At 40.8% G+C, this 22069-nt stretch overlaps 2 protein-coding genes across 2 annotated transcripts in view; both read left to right on the forward strand.

Moving 5' to 3' along the window:
- The window catches only part of slc2a3b (solute carrier family 2 member 3b), an 8728-nt gene extending 3189 nt beyond the window's left edge, over positions 1 to 5539 (forward strand). Inside the window, exons 3-11 of the mRNA XM_035672632.1 lie at positions 1201 to 1305; positions 1777 to 1937; positions 2541 to 2781; positions 3025 to 3187; positions 3439 to 3626; positions 4581 to 4685; positions 4778 to 4879; positions 4986 to 5189; positions 5282 to 5539. Of these exons, the coding sequence (XP_035528525.1) occupies positions 1201 to 1305; positions 1777 to 1937; positions 2541 to 2781; positions 3025 to 3187; positions 3439 to 3626; positions 4581 to 4685; positions 4778 to 4879; positions 4986 to 5189; positions 5282 to 5539 (1527 nt within the window). The remainder of the gene's footprint in view (positions 1 to 1200; positions 1306 to 1776; positions 1938 to 2540; positions 2782 to 3024; positions 3188 to 3438; positions 3627 to 4580; positions 4686 to 4777; positions 4880 to 4985; positions 5190 to 5281) is intronic.
- Positions 5540 to 10135: 4596 nt separating this feature from the next.
- The window catches only part of ephb6 (eph receptor B6), a 36703-nt gene continuing 24769 nt past the window's right edge, over positions 10136 to 22069 (forward strand). The window contains exons 1-2 of the mRNA XM_035672574.1: positions 10136 to 10241; positions 19422 to 19486. Of these exons, the coding sequence (XP_035528467.1) occupies positions 10136 to 10241; positions 19422 to 19486 (171 nt within the window). The remainder of the gene's footprint in view (positions 10242 to 19421; positions 19487 to 22069) is intronic.

Here is a 22069-nt window from a genome sequence, read left to right on the forward strand (position 1 = left end):
CCATAATCAGGATTATCAGTTATTTATTGTTTTTTTAAGTATGTAAGTTAAGTTGTTACCATACAACTGCTTCAAACACATTTTTTTGTGGGGATCAAGGAACCTTGAGTTTTATCGCAGTAAATCAGAATAAGGATGTGGCTGATGATATGAAAGATCAGACAGTTTGTTTCAGGAGACTCTTTGAACTGCCCCTCGGTTTCATAATGCTGCTCATATTGTGGCAGTTGGTTCTGAGTGAACATGCTGCTTCATGATGCCTGAGGAATTTGTTATTTTATCTGTGCAGATAGGGATATCATGTACAGTGAAACAAAGCTTATTGTGCCCCGACTTTGTACATAGTTTGTTGCTAGAAGTTTTTTTGACTCGGATGTGATTACAAATTGTGCAAAACAAGGTATTAATTAGCACCAGGAACGTTTTACTGATGTTGCATAGTCAAGTTAGTGTTGAAACAGGGGCAGATTTAAAAAAATAGACGATTAAACTGGATAATTAAAATTGATTTTCTTTAATTAATGAGCCTATTTGGACATTAGCCATTGGCCATTAGATAGAATAGCTTTGCAGAAGTTGTTGTTGTCACAGAAAATATCATTGGGTTAGTTGTTAAATCAAAGTGAAACCTTTGATTGGGGATTTCCATTTCTGGCTAGATGCCTCCACATAGTAGACCTGGAACTACAACTTAATTTTAACCATTTACTGTGGGGTGTTCTGCCTGGTTGGATACTTTTACATATTGCAAATTTTACTCCCCAGCAGCCCCTCCCATGTAGGGGATTAATGTCAGGTGTATTAGCTTGTTATTAGGAGCTAAGCCCACTTTAATTCTAAAACCAGCAGGGAAAAACACTCACAATAGGATTCAGTCTTATTCTCTTAGGGTGCCTTTAGCTACTTAGCTGAGAAATACCTCAGAGCTGCAAATCATGGAGCCTGTGCAGTGTTGTAACACCTATAGCTTTCACAGCAGTGCTGCCAATTGTTAATGTAGAAAGCTGAAAGCAAGGAAGGAGGGCAGATGCAGAAAGGCTTATTGTGTGTAGTTACCAGTGTCACCATAAACAACGAGAGCTTTGTGAAAGCAGGAACAGGCCATGTCCTCCACACGGACTGAGGGGATGATTGTACACAAACTCCATCTGCTCATTGTTTTCATCTGTCATATGTCTCTGTCTTTTTCTCTTCCAACAGCCGAAGAAGAAGGTGACTCTTTACCTTCTGTACTGTGTTTCAACAGCAGTCATCGGCTCGCTACAGTTTGGTTACAACACCGGGGTCATCAATGCACCAGAGCAGGTGTGTGTGTGTGTGTGTGTGGCTGAATTCTTGTAATGGACATTTTGTATTTTAAATTTTTTATGATCATTCAAACCATTAAGGGAGTGGGCATCATTCCTGGATTAATGATAGATGCAATACCACATCTTCTCTCATTTTCTGATATTAATATTGTAATAACACTTTATTAATAACAATTTTTGAATAATTATAACACTTTTATATTATTGTTCTGTATCTGTGGATTTGTAAGTAAGCTTAAATTATGGTGCTAGATATGCTTTTAATGTGTCTCATTTGAGAGCACAGCATTGGATTAAGTGATGCTACAAGCTATGCTGCCCCCATGTGGATGTGTCAAAAACTTTCAAATAGACATCAGGCACAAGCTCTATCACATCTGTTAGACCATAAACGATTTTTAAATAAGCCATAAATCACATAAGAAAAACACCTTCTTAAATCTCTCCCTTTTCTGTGGTTTGACAGAAACTGCGTAGGTTTTTCCTGAATGTGTCGATGGAGCGGTACGGGGAGCCTTTCAGTCAAGGGACCAACACCATGGTGTGGAGTATTGCTGTGGCCATCTTTAGTGTTGGAGGCATGGTCGGGTCTTTCTCTGTTGGAGCCATGGTCAACAAATTTGGCAGGTGAGAACATCAGACTTAAAAAACTGTGCCCTTAACCCCAACAGACTGTGGTTGTACTGGGAAGCTTCCAGGTGTGAAAAAGGGTGTTCCTTCAACAAAAAGGCTTCCTCTCAGTGAAATATCTCTGAATAAATAAAGGTAAAAAAAAAAAATATATATATATATGATAGACAGTAAATTAACTAAATGTTTTACAGAATTGTTAGTACACATTTATTAAATATGACTAATATGAGCAAAAAAAAAATTTTAAAAATGCTATTTTACTGAATTATTTCCTTCACAGCTGAAAGGATTAGTCAGTTTGTGAGACTGAAATTACTCATTTTAAGCATTTAACTAGCAAAAATGGCAAACATTTGCTAGTTTTCAGATATGAGGATTTGCTGCTTTTCTTTATCAAATCAACAGTTAGTTGGACAAAACAAGACGTATGATGACATCAGCTTTGAAATATACATTCTCACACACATTTCATATGCTAAACATTTAACCAGTTAACTCAGAAAATAATCTACTGATTGATAATTTAAAAAACGTGCTTGTTGCAGCCCTCGTTTCCTAAAGCTATGTCCTTCTTTCCTCCTCCTCTCTCATCACCAGGCGCAAGTCCATGATGCTAGCCAATATCCTGGCTGTAATTGGTGGCGGTTTAATGGGACTGTCGACTCTGACTAAATCTTTTGAGATAGTCATTGTTGGCCGGTTGATCATTGGCGTGTTCTGCGGTCTGTGCACGGGACTGACACCCATGTACGTAGGCGAGATCTCTCCCACTGCTCTCCGAGGAGCCTTTGGCACGCTGCACCAGCTGGGTGTAGTTATTGGCATCCTGGTGGCACAGGTACGATGCTGTGATATTATATCACTGTGATTTTATTATTGATGGTTTTTGTTGCTTTTTATTTTGTGACATTTTATCATGTGACCTATAGATCAAGTATATAAGGAAATAGCCTCAAAGATTACTCTCATAAAGCCAAGATAGCCCAAAATGTTTGTTAGGGTGAATGAAGCATGTTGTACCAGAAACAAACTGACATGAAATGAGTCCACTATAAGCACCTCTGTTGCCTGTGTATTTTAGATCTTTGGTCTGGAGTTTCTGCTTGGTTCAGACACTCTGTGGCCTCTTCTGCTGGCTCTGACCATCCTGCCTGCCATACTGCAGAGCATCATGCTGCCTTTCTGCCCTGAAAGCCCCCGATACCTGCTCATTGTTCTCAACCAGGAGGAGGAAGCAAGAAAAGGTTCGTTTTTAGACAGTTTACACTTTGCTAACATGATGGCAACATTAGGTTTTAATGAGACTAAATCTAGGATTACTCGTGAATTTTGAATGATCTGCAGATGAAGCAGGTCCTGTAGATGAGGTGACCTGTGATTTATTAAACATTTACCATTTAACATGTTCCAAGACCTCTCCAGCGTTCCTTATTCATTATATTTGCATGACGTACTTACTGTGTCTTTATTCAACCATCCCTTCTTCCCTCTGTAGCGTTGGTGCGTCTGCGCGGCTGTGAAGATGTGATCGATGATATTCAGGAGATGAGGGAAGAAGGGATGAAGATGGCCTTGGAAAAGAAAGTGACCATCCCCGAACTCTTCCGCTCCCCAAACTACCGTCAACCAATCATTATCGCTATCGTCCTCCAGCTCTCTCAGCAGCTGTCCGGCATCAACGCTGTGAGTAAACATCAAATCCAATAATGGAGTGTTAGAGATATTATTATCAAGTGTCAGTCTGAAGTGAGAGGGCAATCTTTAAATCTGTCATCTCAAACATGAATCTTTAAAGGAGCATGCACTGAAATTATACAAATGTTTCTGACAAGCACACAGCCACAGATGCTTCTTGGCTCCAGGCAATGTTAGATTGAGTGGAATAATTTGAGCCTCTGAGGGTCAATGGAAAGAGACAAACACCGTGGTATTTAATAGGTATTTTCTTAATGAGGTCATGTAACCAGGCTGACTAAATGCGTTAGTGTGCTGTGTCTGACCTGACAATCACACTAAAGCTGCTGTAGCCTGCGGCTAAAGGCTACAACATCGATTGAACTCTGACAGACACATTAACACTCATGACCTATATCACTCACCAGAACAGCAGCTAGTAGAGGTGTACATAATGCCACAGTTTCTGCTGTATAATTATTCCAAAATGTTAAACCTGCACTATCATCAGTATTTTTATATATATACTTTCTCCCTCCCTATATATATATATAGTACAGAGCATTATAGCACCTCTGGCCTGCAACTTAAAATGGAAAAAGTTTTGGTCCATCTTCACTTCTTTCATCAGCTTCTTTTTTTCAGCTAAAAAACTCTAAAAACCCACCACACACTATCTACCCAGCACAGACAGGTGTGATTGCTGGATGTATGAATTAGCAACTATTTTAATTCAGTTCCATTCAATGTTATTTTTTATATTGCCAATTCATAACAAAAGTTATCTCAGGACACTTTTCAAATAGAGCAGGTCTCGACCGTACTCCGTATAGTAACACGTTAAGGTGATGATGTGTCAATCATCACTTAATGCAGGTTTAATGTAATGTCGTTTTAAAGACATTAATAGACACTAATTTTATTGAATGGAATAAATAGTAACTCTTCTTTTTCCCCTTTCAGGTCTTTTACTATTCTACAGGAATATTTGACACAGCTGGTGTTACTCAACCCATCTACGCCACCATTGGGGCTGGAGTTGTCAACACTGTGTTTACTGTTGTCTCTGTAAGTGTCTGACTACACATGTGCTGTTTCAATATAAGGCATGTTTTATATTTATTAGATTACTAATCACTCTTTTTCTGTCTTGACTCCAGCTCTTCCTGGTTGAAAGAGCGGGGCGAAGGACATTGCACCTGATTGGACTGGCTGGAATGGCTATCTGTGCCCTCCTTATGACGATCTCCCTGTCTTTGGTGGTGAGTGACGTTTTTAGATACCTCATGTCCTGTGAGATTTTTGTGTATCCCCATTGCATACTCATTACATTTTCTCCTCATTCTCTTTGTTTCTCTCTCTGAGCAGAAGACCAACCAGTCTCTAAGCTACTTGGCCATAGTGGCTGTGTTCGGCTTTGTTGCCAGTTTTGAGATGGGTCCAGGTCCCATCCCCTGGTTTATTGTGGCAGAGCTCTTCTCTCAGGGCCCCCGGCCTGCTGCCATGGCAGTCTCTGGTTTCTCCAACTGGACCGCCAACTTCCTGGTGGGGCTGGGTTTCCCTAAACTGGCGGTATGAACACATTTACTTCACTAAAATCTTCAGATGAACACGCATTATGAGTTTCTCAAGCACTTATGAACATATTTTTCTTCTTCTCTCAGGAACTTTGCGGCCCTTACGTCTTCATCATCTTCATGGTCCTCCTCATCCTGTTCTTCATCTTCACCTTCCTGCGAGTGCCTGAGACCAGAGGAAGAACCTTTGATGATATCGCTCAGGGATTCGCTGCCAGTGCAGGGAAATCCCCCCAATCCCCGGCGCCTGAGGCGGTGGTCGTTGGCCTGCCAGAGAGCAAAGAAGCTGCACCCGTGTCCCCCACGGAAAAGGTTCCCATGGTGGATCTCCCACAAAAGCAATGAGCATCATTAGTGAGAAGAAGGAATAGGGTACAGCACAGACAACAGGTTTCATGCACATATAGATATTGTAAGGAGTTATATTTTATAACTCACAAATGATTAAGGACCAGTGGAGTGTGTTTAGAAAAAGCCAACTCAGTGTATTAATGCAGAAACAAGATTTTAGTTTTTTAATTTATGTTTTTAGTGTGCCTTTTTTAAAAGAAATACAGTGTTGTTGTTTTTTAAAGAATTTAGTTTTAAATGCTAAAATAGTTGAAAGATTTCCATGTAATCCTACTTTAAACATGGGCCAAACTTAACTGAATTACCAGTACTTAATATTTATTGACATTCCCAGTGCCAGCTCCACGCATATTGCCATTAAAGAGCATCAACATATGTTCAGTGTTAAGTCCCAGGTCTTCAGCTACCCCCAATGTTAAAAGGTTGCAGGATTTGGAGGTTTTACGTATTGAGGTCAAGCTTGAAAAGCCGGTTTTGGAGCTCGGTAGTTTGACCCAAAAAAGACTGACTTGCTGTCTTGTCTGCCTGCCTCATGTGCCTCGCTGCTAGGGGGAGGGAGCCATGTTGCCTCAAGTAGACAGAACAAACATGGAGGAGGGGCTGCAGACTTAAAATAAATATATTTAAGCATATAGAAGATAAGAAATATTTATTCTCATCCACGTCCCCTGAGAGTTGAGGATGCTTGTGTGTTGCTTGATGTCAGCTGTGTTTGTGCGGATAAATAAGTTACAAGAAGGACAGTTCTGTGAATTGGTACTGTCTGTCTCAAGTATATTGTTTGTATAAGTATGAGGTGTACTTTAGCACTGCCAAGCCTTAACAAAATCTCCATATAGGCTTTCTGTTTTTACAAACACAACCTAACCTGTTGTGTTTTATGATTTCATTGCACGGTCAGGATGACAGAGCAATTGTTGTAATGCAGTCGTTCATAGGATGCATTGCAGCAGTTGGATACAAAAACTCAGGTGGCTACTTGTGTTGTACTGTTGTGGCATTGAAAATGTATTTATCACCATCACTGTACTTGAAAGTCTTTTGACATCTGTACGTTGCGGTAACTACTGAATGATAGGACATGAAATAAAATATCTTACAATCTTTCAAATCAAAAGTTCTTGTCAGTATTACACTGTTGTTTGAATAATGTGTTCAAACACATTCAACTGATAATTAAATGACAACACATATCTCAGTACAAACAAGATATTAGCCATGTTGGGTAATGACGTGGAATAAAAACACTAAACAGATTTTATTTATTTAAATGGTTAACGCACAAAAAATGTCTTATCATATGTATTTGTTTCTAATTGTTTGAAATCATGTGTATATATTGTAGAATCTCAGTTACCGCATCATGATCTATTGCTATTATTGCCGTGCTGTATTATAAATTTTACAGCTCAGTATACTTGCTTATAAATGTCAATGTTTGTACAGTTGCATCTTCCTCTGGATGTGCAAACACTCAAGGAAGCACTTTTGTTTGAGCTTAGCAGCGTTTTAATTTGCACTTTGGCAATCGTGCTACTTTCTGATGATTGCTTATACTGTGTGTCTGTTATGTGTAAATATACTGTATGTGTTTGGGTGCGTATGGTTTTCATTGTTATTTGTTCCTCATAATCCTGTTACATCTTTGTTACACCCACTGGCTTTTCTTGCACTCTGGAAATACTGTTACTGTGGTGAATGTCACGATGTTGTAGACAGAAGTGAGAAGTGACGGCGGTTGAGTGTATGTGAGAGTCACATAAGAGATGACCTTTACTGTTTTTTCTTATTTTAATGTCCTCTGTTCTCCCACTGTAATAATATGAGTGACACTTGGTTTGAGAAACTAAAAAGGAAATAAAGTTGTCCATATTTTGAGGGAATGTGTTACTTGAATTATAAGCCTAAACAGTTTTTTATTGGTTTGATGCTATGAGTCAAAGCAAGTTTCTTTCCATGAATGTTTAATGTACCTGCAGTCTGTGCTACAGTGAAAGTGTGAGAGGTTTGTCTGGTATTTTGTCTGGTATCTACTTCTGCACTGTGGCAATTCCATTTCCTTTTCTGCACCGTGGCAAAACCTCAGTTAGCTGTGCAGTAACAATATTCAGTGTAGAGCTAACCAGTACTCAGAAACACCTAAATAAAACCATGAGTTGAAAACCAGAGCTCAGTTCTTCTCTGCGCCTGCTGCTGCTGAACAGAAAAAATATGTATTCATGATTGTGTTGACATTTTTAGGAGTGCTTGCGTGAAGAGGAGTTATGAGTTATGAATTTCCTCTTGGGTCACACCGCTTCAGAAGCCAAACCAGAACACATGTCGAGATGCAAGAGAATATTTACCCTAAAGAAGATTTATTCTGAAAATGTACTCTACAGGTCAATGCTGTTGTTTTAGCTGTTTAGTGTAGTTGTTCTTGCTTTCAAGGGAAATAAAATCCTATGTGGAGACTTAAAAAACACCAGGGCTGCAACTAATAATTACTAATTTTACAGATTATTTTCTCAGTTAAATTATATAGCAGTGTTTTCAAAGTCTGATTCTAACCCCCTGACACTAATGTATACTGATATGAAATATTGATAGTGGAACATGCAAAAAGGTATACATTATTGTTATTGTAACTCCTATTATTATTCTCTCTTACTTATGTTTTAGGGATAATTATGCTCTAATTTTCCCATAATTCTTTGAGAGATGTAAACAGGAAGTATACTGTTGCCATGGATTCAGCTGTGCGCTAACTTACAACTTGTGCTCCTATTTATTGTTTTACATCTTGGTACCAAATTTACACCATTGAAAGTATGCCGAATTAGCAATGTATTAGCAATGGATGTACAGACAACTCAATTTATTACTTTGATACAGAAGAAAACCTAAAAACCTTATAAGGAGCGTCTTTTTTCTGTCATTTATAAGCGGGTTTATGGGCGTTTATTCGCATTGGACTTTGGAAAGATTAAGTTACCTTACTGAAACTAAAAATATATGTATTATGTCTGTGTGTTCAGATTTGACTTATTAATGAATTTGGTTTTAAAGTAAAGCCTAGCTACCCCCATTGCTGACACATTATAAGTGGAAATGCCCATCAGAATCTCCTACAGCATGCTGACCTCTTAATATATATTTTTTGGTCCAACCAACAGTGCACAACCCAAATATATAGTTTACTATCACTAAGAGAAGCAAAATTTTGAAAAATCACATTTGAGAAGCTGGAACCATTGATTTTTGACCATTTTCACTTAAAACTTTACTCAATTAATTGATTATCTTTTTTTGTTATTGCAATATTTCCTCATCTTCCCTCCTCCCTCAAAATCTGCTGAGGCACCCCCTGGCGGCGCCCACTTTGAAAAACTGAACATAACTGATTAATCAACTAATCATTCAGCTCTAAAAACATACCAAACACAGACATGTTACTCAAACTGAAAATGGATTAAAAAGTTTTAATTCCCCCCATAATGGCTGGAGGACCGTTATCCATTTCCCTCTCCACTCTACCGTCTGTACCTCAGCCCCTCAGAGCAAAGAGCCTTGGGTAAAGGGCCCCCGGCAGGCTGGGAATGGGGCCATCTAACTGTGTCAAACCAATCGGCAACAACATCTCCCTGCAAGAGTCTCATAAAGTCTTACTCATTGCAGTGAACTGGGGCATGAAAGCCCATCAACAAGCTGCAGTACTGGGCTCTGACCAGCGAGTGGCGTGCATGGGCCAGAGGGGTGTTCAGCTGCTGTGTGTTTGCCTATGTGTGTGAGTGTGTGTGTGTGTGTGTGAGTGCGTGTCTAGATACTGTCTGGATGAGCAGTCCTGTGAGACGAGGATGGTGTCTGAGGGGTATAGAGGAGTGGTGGTCAGGTGTGGTGGGGGGGAGTGTTGGGAAGAGGGAGCCCGGAGCCACATGAAGGATGGAGGGCATCCAAAAATGTGTCTAAATTATACTCATTTTCCATAAAAGGTAGAAGTGAGGGGGATCAAGAAAACAACAAAAAAGGAAAAAGAAGTTGGCGACATCTCGCAATGCACAGCTTGAAAAAATGCAAGTTAGCACAGTGATCCAGATAATTATGAGGAATGAGCCACAGTTTGAGGCACAGTCTGCCAGGCGGCCTTGCAGAAATGTGTGCGAGGCATTGGAGGAGAGCTGGAACCGACGTTGTCAGACATGTCTAGACAGTTGTTTTAGAGACCAGGCAAACTTGTTTATGAATTTTTTTTCCACCTCCTTTTTCTGTCACTCTCTCTTGTTGACTCTCCCGTGCTTTTTTTTATGTCTTTGTTTTCTCTCAATAAAAAAAAAACTCTCTCCCACTCTCCTCCTCTCACTCTTTCTCTCCCTCGTCTCTGTGACAACAGTGTTTTGTTTACTTCCTCAGTTGGCAGTGTACTTATTGTATGTGCTGCTCTGTAAATATTTTTCTCCTTCCCTCATCCATTCATCCATCTACTCACCCCCTCCCTCTCTCTCTCTCTCTCTCTCTCAGATAAAGGGAGCAAACAGACTCCACCCTCTCTGTCACCCCCCTCTCCCTCCCTCTCTTGCTCTTTCACACACACTCACTCTATCTCCCTCTTTCATGCTCTCTCCCTCCCTCTCTTTCTGTCAGTGTCATTCTTTAGTGGAGATGTGGAGTGTCTTTCTGTCTCTCTGTTTGTTTTTCCAGCCTAATTCAGCTGAGGAAGGTAAGAACTAAACTTTTACTTGAATATATTCCCATTAAATCTGTGATTGCACGTGTGTGTTTATGGGTATAGCGGGATGGAGAGTTATGCACGGCGCTCGCATGATGTGCTCATAACGAGTCCACAAGTGAAGGATGGACACTTGGTATGCTTCTGTAATAGCTCTTTAAGAATGTGGCTCTTTGGGAACGCTGGCCACTTTGACAACGTGTGAAACTGCTGCACTTTGAGAAAGTCTGATTCATTCTCAGTTTTTGGGGTTCCACCTCCAGCTTGGGACCCCCTGAATAATTACCACCTTTCCCCTCAGCTCGCACAGCCCTGTGTGCGTTAGTTTTGTGTGTTCTGTATTGTGTCTGAGCGCATCTGTGTGTGTGTGTGTGTTTGTCTGTGTAGATGCTTGTGTGTGCCACTGTGGCAGCACATCAGATAGGACTTTGTTGGCATGGAAGTGCCAGGTGCATGCTTGGGCCTATCAAGCTCCTCCAACAAAAGAATATGGAAATAAGGCTAGAGACAAATGAATAATAAGTTGCATAACCCATTTCTCTTTGCCTATGTATTTGGCGACCCCCCCGCCAGGCCTCCGTGTCCCTCATGATCTTGTGGATGTAACAGTCAGAGACCCCTGCCCCCTCTCCAGTACTGTTATCAGTGCCCCTTGTCTCCTCAATGAATGTGTCTCCTCTGCTTTTGACTCTCCACACTTGGCTCATAGAAATGGAAATATTAGATGTCTTAAAAAGTGCCAGAGCGAGTGAGTGAACGTTTCAGTAACACAGAGAGAGAGACTGTGTGGAAAGGCTGATAGTTAAGTGAGACTCCATCTATGAAGTGTGCTGGCACATCAGAGTGGGCTGACTTGAGAAACCTGATGACAATTTGATGACTCAAACTGCCTTTATGTGCATGTATTCTTATAGGTGCATGCATGCTTTAGCGCCTGCCCTATACATAGCTCCTGCTCCTGCATCCTGTCCCCAACACTTGAGAGGGTTTCAGCCGTCAGCACGCAATTACTTTCAAAGGATCAGGCTGCACGTTGGAAAGAACTGCACCTGTTCACGCTCATCTCCCATTGGCTTTAGTTTACTGCGAGGTGTGTGTCAGTTATAGTCTCTAACAGAGGTAACTTATATGTCAGCCTCATGCCACATTATTTGAGCTGTGTTTGTAACAGATGGTCTGGACTAAGATGAGACAGAATGACAGAGAGGGAGAGAGGCTGCACAGTGTTACTGGCCTACTGACTCTGTTTGTGTAATTGAAATAGAGCTCTTCGTAATACAGTATTAACCCAATAGCTAGGACGTCCATATAAATCCACGTAAATTGAAACATTTAGTTATGTCACGAAAGGGAGGATTTGGCGTCTGCCTCAGCTTTGATCACAGTGTATAACGTGTCCGTCTGGGCTGACTGGTTAACTGATACGTTTACTGTCTGTCTTTCTATTGTTTATTGTCCGTCTGCTGCTTTTGAAGTACATCTGTGTGTCCACCACTAACAACCCCTATTTTTGTCCGTTTTCACGCCACAAACCATGAAGAAGTGCCATTTTTACCCATTAGTTTTTGCAGTAAAGAGTATAAAAGCTAGTTTGCCGCCTCTTTGCATGACAAACTACAGAGTGTGTGAGTGACAGGGCTTTTGATTTCGCACTCTCACATGCTGCCTGTGTAAGTGTTGATGCGTTCGCCCACATGCATTGTTGATGTGAGGTACTGATGTGAAGCCACATGGCTGGCCTCTGAGTTGTTGGATCTGCGTCGAGGATTGCGTGTTCACATTGGATTAACACACCACACTGAAGGGGAGGCTGCACAGGAGGCACACCTGATGCCCCTCCAGCTCTTCCCGTCATGGATGAGATGAGATGCAGTGATGCTCACTGGGCTATGCAAATCCAGATATTAACCTTGTATCATTAGTGAAACTTATGTCATATCCTGAAAAAGCACTCTAATCTGATTTTTACTAAAAGGCAACAGGCTGCCCAAACTGTAGTCGAAAATGTTTTCAAGTATCAACATTTTTTAACTTGACTTTTTCTGCAAAAAAATCCAACCAGGTGTCAAGTTTTTTGCTGGTGTCATCTGCAGTGGTGAAAAGTAACTAAGTACTCAAGTGCTGTACAATTTCGAGGTACTTTACTTGAGTATTATTTCCATTTTACAGCACTTTCCACTTTTTTAGGAAGGGAATATCGTTTTTTTTACTGCACTACTTTCATCTGACAGCTATATTTACTTTTCAGATTCAAATTTTACATAAAAAAACACAATGAGCTTATAAAATACTGTTATATATTAAACCAGTGGTTCGCAGTGTTTTTTAAAATCTTGAAAACTGTAGTCATTAACTTTTTACACATTACTCTCTGAAAATAATTACATTACTATGCTATTTAAGCATTGGTGTATCATGATTTGCCAACTGATACTGACATCAATATTTGAACGTTTTCAAAAATCTGATAGCGGTATATCGACCATTTTTTGATTTTACATAAACATCTAACATAAACAAATAATCTTGATACGGATAAAACAAATTGTGACTAGACTAATATCCATACTAAATTCAGATTTGATTGAAAAACCAACCTGTCAGTGCTCTCTGGTGGACAAACTATGTAAAAAGTAAAGAAATTACCTTAAACCTAATTTGGTGTTTCTGTACTGTAATTTCTCTACTTTTTGGGCGACATTTACACCGATACCAATATACTATCTTGAATACGCTAATATTGGCTGAAATATAAGCGTGGCCAATTTATCATTCTATAGCTCTAATTAAGTATAAAATAAATGTATATGTAATGATATGTCAGTCACAAAGGCCATTCTTTTACTTGAATACACTACGTCGCTGCCAGTACTTCTGTACTTTTAGTTAAGTTAGATTTTAAATGCAGGACTTGCTAATTACGCTTAAATACCTCTTATGATAATTAATTCACTCATTGTAGCACTGACACTGAATCTGAATAATCCCTCTGCCGCTGGTTATCTGTGCATAACAAAGAAAAACACCAGCCATGTTTACATTCTCACTTTAAGGTCATCTGGGCCGTCCTCCCTGTCGTTACTTGCCGTCAGGCTTTAACTGGATATTAATTAGGCTGATTAGTATCCCTATCCTGGGTGTAATAAGCTGCCTTTTCAGGACATTGTAAATTAGAGAAAGTGTGATAAGGAAATTTATGACATGCTTGTCACAGTGGGAGTGCAGCAGGACGGATGCCACTAACAGCCCTGAAAAGCTTCCTGTACTCGTCCCTCCTGCCTGCCTGTGCACCGAGCTGCAGAAAAGAGAGAAATCACATGCTGGTGTGTGGAAGTGGAGGATGCAGCCTCCCCATCATTGACATCACAACACTTAACTGTGACCAGGCGGTATTTTTAGCAGTGTTTTTGCATGTCATTTTCAAAAGCAACATAATTTTCTGTGGCTGTCGAGAGCTCTAATGACATTAGGCCACGTTTCCTCAAATGAATCACATATCTGCCATTTGTGATATGAGAGGTTGAAGCCTTCAGGCGGCTACGAGCCAAGAATCTCTGCTTTGAGTCAGTCACTGTCATTGCCGATAGAGTCACAGATAATACGCCTGTGCAGACGACGGCAAAGAGTTGGAGCTAAAATGTAACTGAAAGATGAACGTGTGGTATGGACTGCTGTGACACAGTGGAATGTAGTTTGCAGTTTTGAATTTCATATTAAAGCTGCACTTGGCAGTTTGCGTGTTGGCGGGTGAGGGTAAAGTTTGATTGTTGAAGGCTTTGGTATTCACAAATGACACAATGAGATTACAGTAAACTGATCTCATCTCAGATTTGCATTCCTTCTCAGTGACTGTTGAGGGTGGAGATGTGATGAAAATATGTTTATAGCAGGTTCTGTCTGTAATGGTAAGTCTAGATTTGTTCTAATGGATGAACAAGAAGGAGGGACAAACTTCTCTTCTGTAGCGCCACTGTGCAGTATTTTTCCACGAGACTTTTAACCAACAGCATTTATTGGGTCTCATTAAAGTCTGTCATGACTGTTTCTTTCATGACTAATCCAAACCTTTCTAGGCCTAAAATACTCAAGCAAAATGTGTTTTGAAATAAGTTGTCCTTTTGATCAAAGAAAAGGAGACTGATGAGAGGTATTCTTCGAAGTTTTGGGAAATACACTTATTTGCATTCTTGCTGAGAGTTAGATGAGAAGATTGATACCACTATCATGTCTGTACGCTAAATATGAAGCCAGGAGAGGTTAGATTAGCACAGCATGAAGGCTGGAAACAAGAGGAACATGCTAGCCTGGCTCTGCAACAAGTTCACCTACCTATATGTCGTATCTAATTTGTTTAATGAAGAATCATAACCCTCCATAAACCAAAAATGGTTGGTTGTTTTTGCTCAGAATGAACAAACTTTGTGTGTTATTGCGTGTTAAATTGTGAGTATTAGAGGGGATAGTAGGCAGGTCTTTTGGATAGAGCCTGGCTAAGCACTCAGGAAGAATGGCTGGCTTTGAAGCCAATTGTAAAAAAATTTGTGCATATGAATGTAAGCATTGTATGAAACTTATAATCAAAAATGCTAATATACTCTGTCTGAACTGCTTGTTATGTAACTTTCTAAAACCGACGATCCGATATTCACTCCCACTTCACACTGTGATCGGCCTGCCATGTGGAGATGTGAAAGTGAGGTTGAGTGGGTTTTAATTTTTTGTCACTTTTTGTGTTTACAACCGAGTGAAACACTATGAATGTGTTATCCCCGTATTTACACTATCACATCTCCCCCTCGACTTTTAACTAGGAACAAAAAGGTCGGACAGCATGTCATACAAACAGTTTGATGCCCAAAATACGAAACGATTCCTTCCTGAACCAGAATGATCTCCCAGATGGTAACCTCCATTTTCCCACCATTTTTATCTTTTCAAACATCTTGGATGGAGGAAGATAGTTGTTGTTTGTCCTCCTACCTGTGCCTGTGCCTGTTGCTGCCTGTTCAGCGACTCATTGCAGACATTGCTCTGTCATCTAACCTGGCTTAAGTGCTGTTTGTTGCAGCTGCACTTTCATTCAGCTTACCCACCAGAGAATTTTTGATAACTCCCTTTGACATGTGCATGCTTATTTCTGGAAGCGCGTTAATCCCCCTCCTTCCTCACTCCTCCACCCTCCTCCTCCTGCTCCCTCTCTGTCTTGGCGTATCACTCTCTCGCTGTGGTTGTTTGTAATGATGGTTTGGTGTAGGCCTTGTCCTTGACTGACTGTCTGTGGGTGGGAGCATCTGGAGCATATAAAGAATGGGTGGAGATGGGTGGATGAGTGGACAAAAGACAAAACACAACCTGACCACTGCTGAGAACGCTTGCAGGCACTGTGGGAATTTTTTTGTGAAGATGTGTGTTTGCATTGGTGTGTTCCTGAAACTTGTTGTTACCTGTAAGCTCAGTGACTCTATGTGCTCTTTACAGCTGCATTTACTTTGGTGTGAAGGCGTATTACACGCTCCCACCCTCACACCGCTCTAGCCTACGTTAATATTAACACAGAAATTCTTTGCTAAGTGTCAGAAAGGCTCTATTGCCTGGAAAGTGTGCGGTAAAGTAGCATACATCTGCCATCAAAGAGGCGTGACATGAACAACAGCACTACACTTAGCGCTGGAGAGTGTCGGTGCATGCATGGCCACACAGAGAGTGTTGGGCAAAGAGAAATGGATGGAGAGAGTGGAGAGAGGGTCACTCCGTTGAAGTGAACACTCGAGTGGCAGAGGGGACAGTCATGAACTAATGCAGGTCACCTCTGCACAACAGAAACGAACATTTACACCCACGCCACAGACCGAATGAGAGGGGAGAAGAGTGAAAGAAGCACATTCATATGCACAAACACAATCCTATCCTCCTCTTCTCATTCCTGTTTCATAATCCAGCCTTTTTTCATTGTATTGTCTCCTCTTTTCTCTATCAAAGCTCTTCCCAAACAAACAGCAGATCTGGCATCAATAATGGAGCACAGCGTATCTCCTTATTCAACGTACAGAGATGCCTACCCTGTTGTCAGTTTTTAGATGAATAATACACACATGCAGAGAGGGCGGAGATGAAAGGGACAAGGGACAGGATGGAGGTAGAAAAGGGGGAAAGGTATCGAGTAGTAGAGCGAGTAAAAGACCAGAGTGGAGCAGAAAGACGTGAGAGACGGCGTGCATTAACACAGCACTCAGGTCCAGATTGCAGACTCAGCACTTCTTCAAACTGTCAGGGACAAACTTTGAGTGTCTCTGCCCTTAGATGGACCAATAACAGAGATGCGGTGGCGTAGTTGTCTGCGAGTTAAATAAAGGGGCTTTTACTGCCAAGTGGATCTGCCAGCAAACGTCCCTCTCTTTTGTTCAACTTTGTCTCGCACACGCACAAGATCCAGTCATGATGCCTGAGCACAAGCTAATCCTTGAAAGGTGTGTGTAACACGGCACTCAACGCTCAATCTTAGGATGCCGTGGTGAATTATTCAGCATGCTAATGTCACGCAATGAGACATGCATGAAGCCCTTTGAACACTCCTCCATGTAATCCTCATGTACAGGTTAGAGCGGAGGCGACGTGAGGACCTGTGCTCCCAAAGGCCCCACAACAAGAAGCTAAATAGTAGAGGCATAAATATTCATGTCAAAATAGTTGGCTATGTATTATTTATGCATGACTCTGCCACGAAGCAGAGGGTTAATTGAATTTGGAATGACACATTTGCAGCATTTGTGTGGGTGTGTGTGTGCTTATCTGATATAAATAGGATGGTGCTTAATGAGGTCAGAAAACATACAAAGTGCGTGCCTTTCATGCATGACCTGTTTATATGTATAATGATCAATTATTATGTTGACAAATGAAGGAAGATTCTTGACAAGAGCCACGCAAGCTTGGGAAACTAACCAATATGCTGTTTCCATGTCAACACACACACTAACAGGTGCTATTATTTTGTCTGCCCATTTTATATCAATAAAGATAAGCTGAATAACAGAAACACTTCTCTGTATAATGCAGTTCAGTTCACCACAAACAACATCCTCCAACGTGATCATAAAGTTGAAGGAACATCTCTCTGAAACAGTGTCAAAAAAAACTGATTTTAATTTTCATGCTGGTAGGATTTATTGCGGGACTGTTGTATTATACTGCATTAGTTTTAGCTGCGTGTACCTAATAAACTGGCAACAGATACATCAACAGGTGAAGCAGCAAAGGTGTGTCACTAATGGAAATCATCATTCTTCTGAAAGGTTTTAGACATCCCGGCTTGGTGGATTTAGTCTTCTCCCTGTAGCTGATTTTATCCTGATCGGCTATGCGATTCCAGTCGCCAAGCTGTCCAGACATACGCTGCACCAAAAACTATTTATTCTGATGCCTGTGGCTGCATATAATCCTTAGCTGTCACAGTCCATTTGTATTCTTTTCTTGATACAATTCATATCGCTCCAAATCCTGGAGGACTTCCATGGAAAATGTGTGAATTTAGTAAGATTGACATTAAGACAAGCTAGTGGGTGAAAACAGATAGACAGACTGGAGGGGAGGGGGCCTTGTAAAAAAAAAAAAAGAGGAGGGAAATGAAGGATTGGAGGACAGATTTGCAGGGTCTCCATCTGTGAGTATAATCCTAAAAGAAAAATCTGTTTACAGCACAGTCAGAGAACAGAGAAGTGGGGGTGAATTTATGTCATAAGCCACAAATGATATCAGTTTCTTATTATTTGATTTATTAAGAAAAGTGCAGGCAGGGGGGATGCAGAGTGTGTGCACAAGCCTGTACACCTGAGAAATAAAAATTGAGCTATCTCAGTGGGTCACTGGTGTTTTGGCGAGACAGGGTACCATTTCAAATTCCATCCTGTGTGTGATGATTGTGTAGATAATATTTTTCTCTCGCTCTTTGTCTGGTTGTCAGAGAGAGGAAAAAGAGAGCTTCTTTTTCTCTGGTGAACGGTTGTGTGACATGAAATGGAAACGAAAGCATAAAAATTGTATGACAACAATGAGAAGAATTATTTATTTGTAAACAGAGTGGATGGCTGCTTCCTTCCACAATTATCTCTGCGTGTGTGTGTGAGTATAGCTCTTTAGGTGATTAGGCACTGTGTGTGTTTCTCCATTAACTCCATCGGTGCATCCTAAACCTGAAGTCTGATGTTTTTTTTGCCACCTCTGTGTGCATGACAATTCTTGGCCTGCATCAGTGTGCGTCTCCTTGACAGAACCGAGCGCAGACCGTGCCAGACTGAAGGAACGGCAGCCACCACGGTTTTGGAATACTAATGGAAAATTCAAGGGCTTCAGATTTGTGTGGGAAGCTGCCATGTGTCAGCACGCCGCACTCAGCATTAAAGTCACTCTGCGTGCGTGTGTCTGTGTGTGTGATTTCTTTGCCAGCTTGCTTTTTAAAGCACTTAAACCTAAAAGCAAATTAGGGGGAAATGTACTCCAACATAAAGGTCACATGCTATTCTCGTGCTTTTACTCTAGATCATTGGAAATGAGCAAATGTCTGTTAAAACGTGAAACAAAAAGGGAAACCGACCATCGTGCCACACAAAATGATGAAGGTTCCCTTTGAGCCAAACTACAAGAAGCATCAGCTTGTGAAGTTTCAACCAAATCTGACAGTAACTGTTATGGCCTTTTAAAGTTGGGAAATTTGACCTTTAATCACAGTGCCCCATCAGGTCAATCAGTTTAATTTTTTAAACACCAGAACTTTGTGCCAAAAAGCATCATTACTCGGGATCAGTTATTAGATTTGACAGATACACACAGCTGGAGCTCTCCCTGATTTTATTGCATGTGGGAGAAAATCAAAGAGAAATGTGGACAAAACCTGGACCGGTTCCACCGACAGTAGAGCGGCTTCCAACTGCTTGTGGTATTTAACAAAAGAATAAAAGACTGTTTGATTGTAAAAGCTCCTACTTCACAAAGTTCATCTCAGCTTCAGCGTCACTGAAGCAGATCCATGTTATAGCTCTCGAGGGCAGTCATTTCTCTTTTTTTTCTCACTCCCTCTGTTTGAACGTTTACACTCTCGAGCAACGATCAATAGCGTTAAACTTGTTTGTCTGTTTTCTCACACCTTGTCTTTGTCTCTGCTTTCTTACCTGTCAGTGATGCTGCTGGACACAACAGAGTCTACCTCAGAGCTGGGCTGGACCACCTATCCAGACACAGGGGTAAGCAGGGAACTCGCTGTCAATGTGCTTTCCAGCTGTCGGAGCATTAAAGCGCTCATGTTGGGAGGCCAATCAAATGTGTTGCGCACATGTTACACATGGTTATGTTTTAAGTGTAAGGGTATAATCACATTGTTTGTTGGGCTTTGTGGTGTAATTCTAATGGGAATTCACTAACACTCAATTCAATTACACACGGTCCTTTTAGGCAGCATGATTAATCTGCTCATTATTTTCTTGATTAATCATTTAAGATGTCATAAAATAGTGAGAAATGCTCATCACCATTTCCTGGAGCCTGAAGTGACATATTTAAATTTCCTTTTTCGCCCAACCAACAGTCCAAAACCCTAAGTTATTCAGCAAAGTGCCACATTTAAGTTGGAGCCATCAAATGTTTGCTATTTTTGCTTGAAAATCAATTATCAAAATAATTACCAGTTAATAAAGTAACATTAAAATGGTTTTGGTGATGTTTTGGTAGAGATTTGTGAAGATTAAAAATTATTATATTTGTGTATTAGATTAGTCGTGATTAAAGGTGTATGTAATCATGAGGGAAGTTTGATTACATGGACTATATTTCAGAAACAAAAAGATTCTGTTTCTCAACCAATCATAAGTGACCCTAATGATTCATAATAAAACATAAACATAATATATCAGTCTCTGAGCTAGTTGTTAAAAAACTCACTCACACATACTGTGCCTACAGATCTCTGCACTCTGCTCTGTAGATATGTTAATTCGACTCACACTTGTCCAATCTCATAAAGTCTGTTTAAAATGGAGCCAGTACAATTAATGCAATGTATTTCTCACTGTGTTTGCACATTTCGAACACATCAAAATCAAACATGAACCCTGTGGTGTCCATTTTGCTAGCTGGCGCATTTTCCAAGGCTGCATTGATTGCAATGATTCAAATAAACAGCAGGCTTCCACAAAACACTTTTTTGTATTTCTCGTCGCTGCAGAGAGTTGCACTAAAGTAACAGACCCCAGCCAGAAGATTAGGAATAAGGTTATAAATGGTTATGTTTAGCTATGGGTTAGGGTCAGCGTAAATATCCTGAAGAATATCTGGCATCTGACATTGATTGGTGGAACGTTTGGCAGGTGGCACACAGCCTGAGAATGAGCAAGGTCTTGCCTTGTCTGCAAGACATCCTTGAGGACTAAAATGTTTTTATTGGTCTCTCCTGTGTGTCTTCATCTGTGAGGAGATTGCTGTAATTGAACCATAGATATCCCATTCTTTGTATTTGAGGTTGATGCGTCGCCTTGAGCTGTGTAAATATGTGTGTGTGTGTGTGAGGTTACATGCGTGACTGTGCTAGGGTCAACTCCCGGGTCAGTTAAATTCATTCATCTGTGAGTGATTGTGGCTCAGTTCTAATATGGCTCATAATTACAGGCATACATCGTCTTCATTGTCATCATCTTTGAGATAATCAGTCAAACTACATGTGAGAAACTGTAGGTTCAGTTCTCGTTACTGGCATTCCGATGCCAATTACTCTGCCAGTACAGAGCAATATTATTCTTTAGACTCTAGCCATACAAGGGAAATATGTGCAAAACATCTGATATATAAATTTAGAGTATCACAGTGCATGAAATAAAATAAACGTGCTAGTTTTGGCAAACAAGTGAGCCGACAGTTACGACCACCAGACTTTCTCATGCTCAGAAAGTACTAAATGAAACTTACAGTAGCCTCTGACCAACATCTGGCAAGCATACACACTCACGTTGAGTCTTTTATCTCACCTTACACTAAACATTAGCTTTACGCACTGTCATTATCACCCAGTTTGGCCTCCAGTCTTGGGCCATAATTGTACATGATGTTTGATTAATTAGGGCCTCATGTGTGTTAGGAATTTGTGAACCATGATGGCAACTGCTAATAGGAGGCCATCCCTGTGTGTGCGTGCGTGCATGTGCGTGTGCGTGTGTGTGTCAGGGAGTTATTGTGTGAGCAAGTGAAGCATTTGCATGAGTTTTTTTTTTCTTTATGGTCCCTGGATGAGAAGTGCTTCTGAGATGGAGATATGGTTATTTGACCCGGGGCATCAAGCTGAGAGAAGTAGAAAGACAGACCAAGAGAGGGGGAGAGAAAGAGGGAGGTTGTGTGTGCGTGTGTGTTTGTGTGTGTGTGTGTGTGTATATGTGTTCTTTTTTTAACCCTTTCCTCACTTTTCTCTTCATATCCCATCTTTTCTTTTGCTTGGGGGTCTGTGGATATTCTTTCCTATTCTCTCCTCCTGCTTCTTTTTGCTCTCTTACCATCTTTCCATTCTTTTAATGTACTGACAAGCAGCCCCTCTGCGTCTTTGTTTCTGCCTCTCTCTCCCTCTTTTAATCTTTCCTCCCTTTGCCCTTCACAGTCCCACAGCCACCGGGTCTCTGCTTCATATTCTTCCTTTTATCCCCCCAACTGAGTCTCCACTCTGCCCCCTATTTCCCTTCAGTGTCAAACCAGCCGACTCTCGACTTCCTACTGTAGTCTTTGCTTTTTTCCCTCCCCTTGTTACCGCTCGCTGTTCTTTCATTGTGTGTTTGCTTTGTGTGTGTGCA

This window comes from Morone saxatilis, unplaced genomic scaffold (genome assembly GCF_004916995.1).
Source record: "Morone saxatilis isolate NCDOM2014 unplaced genomic scaffold, NCSU_SB_2.0 Contig24, whole genome shotgun sequence".
NCBI classification, from domain to species: Eukaryota; Metazoa; Chordata; class Actinopteri; family Moronidae; genus Morone; species Morone saxatilis.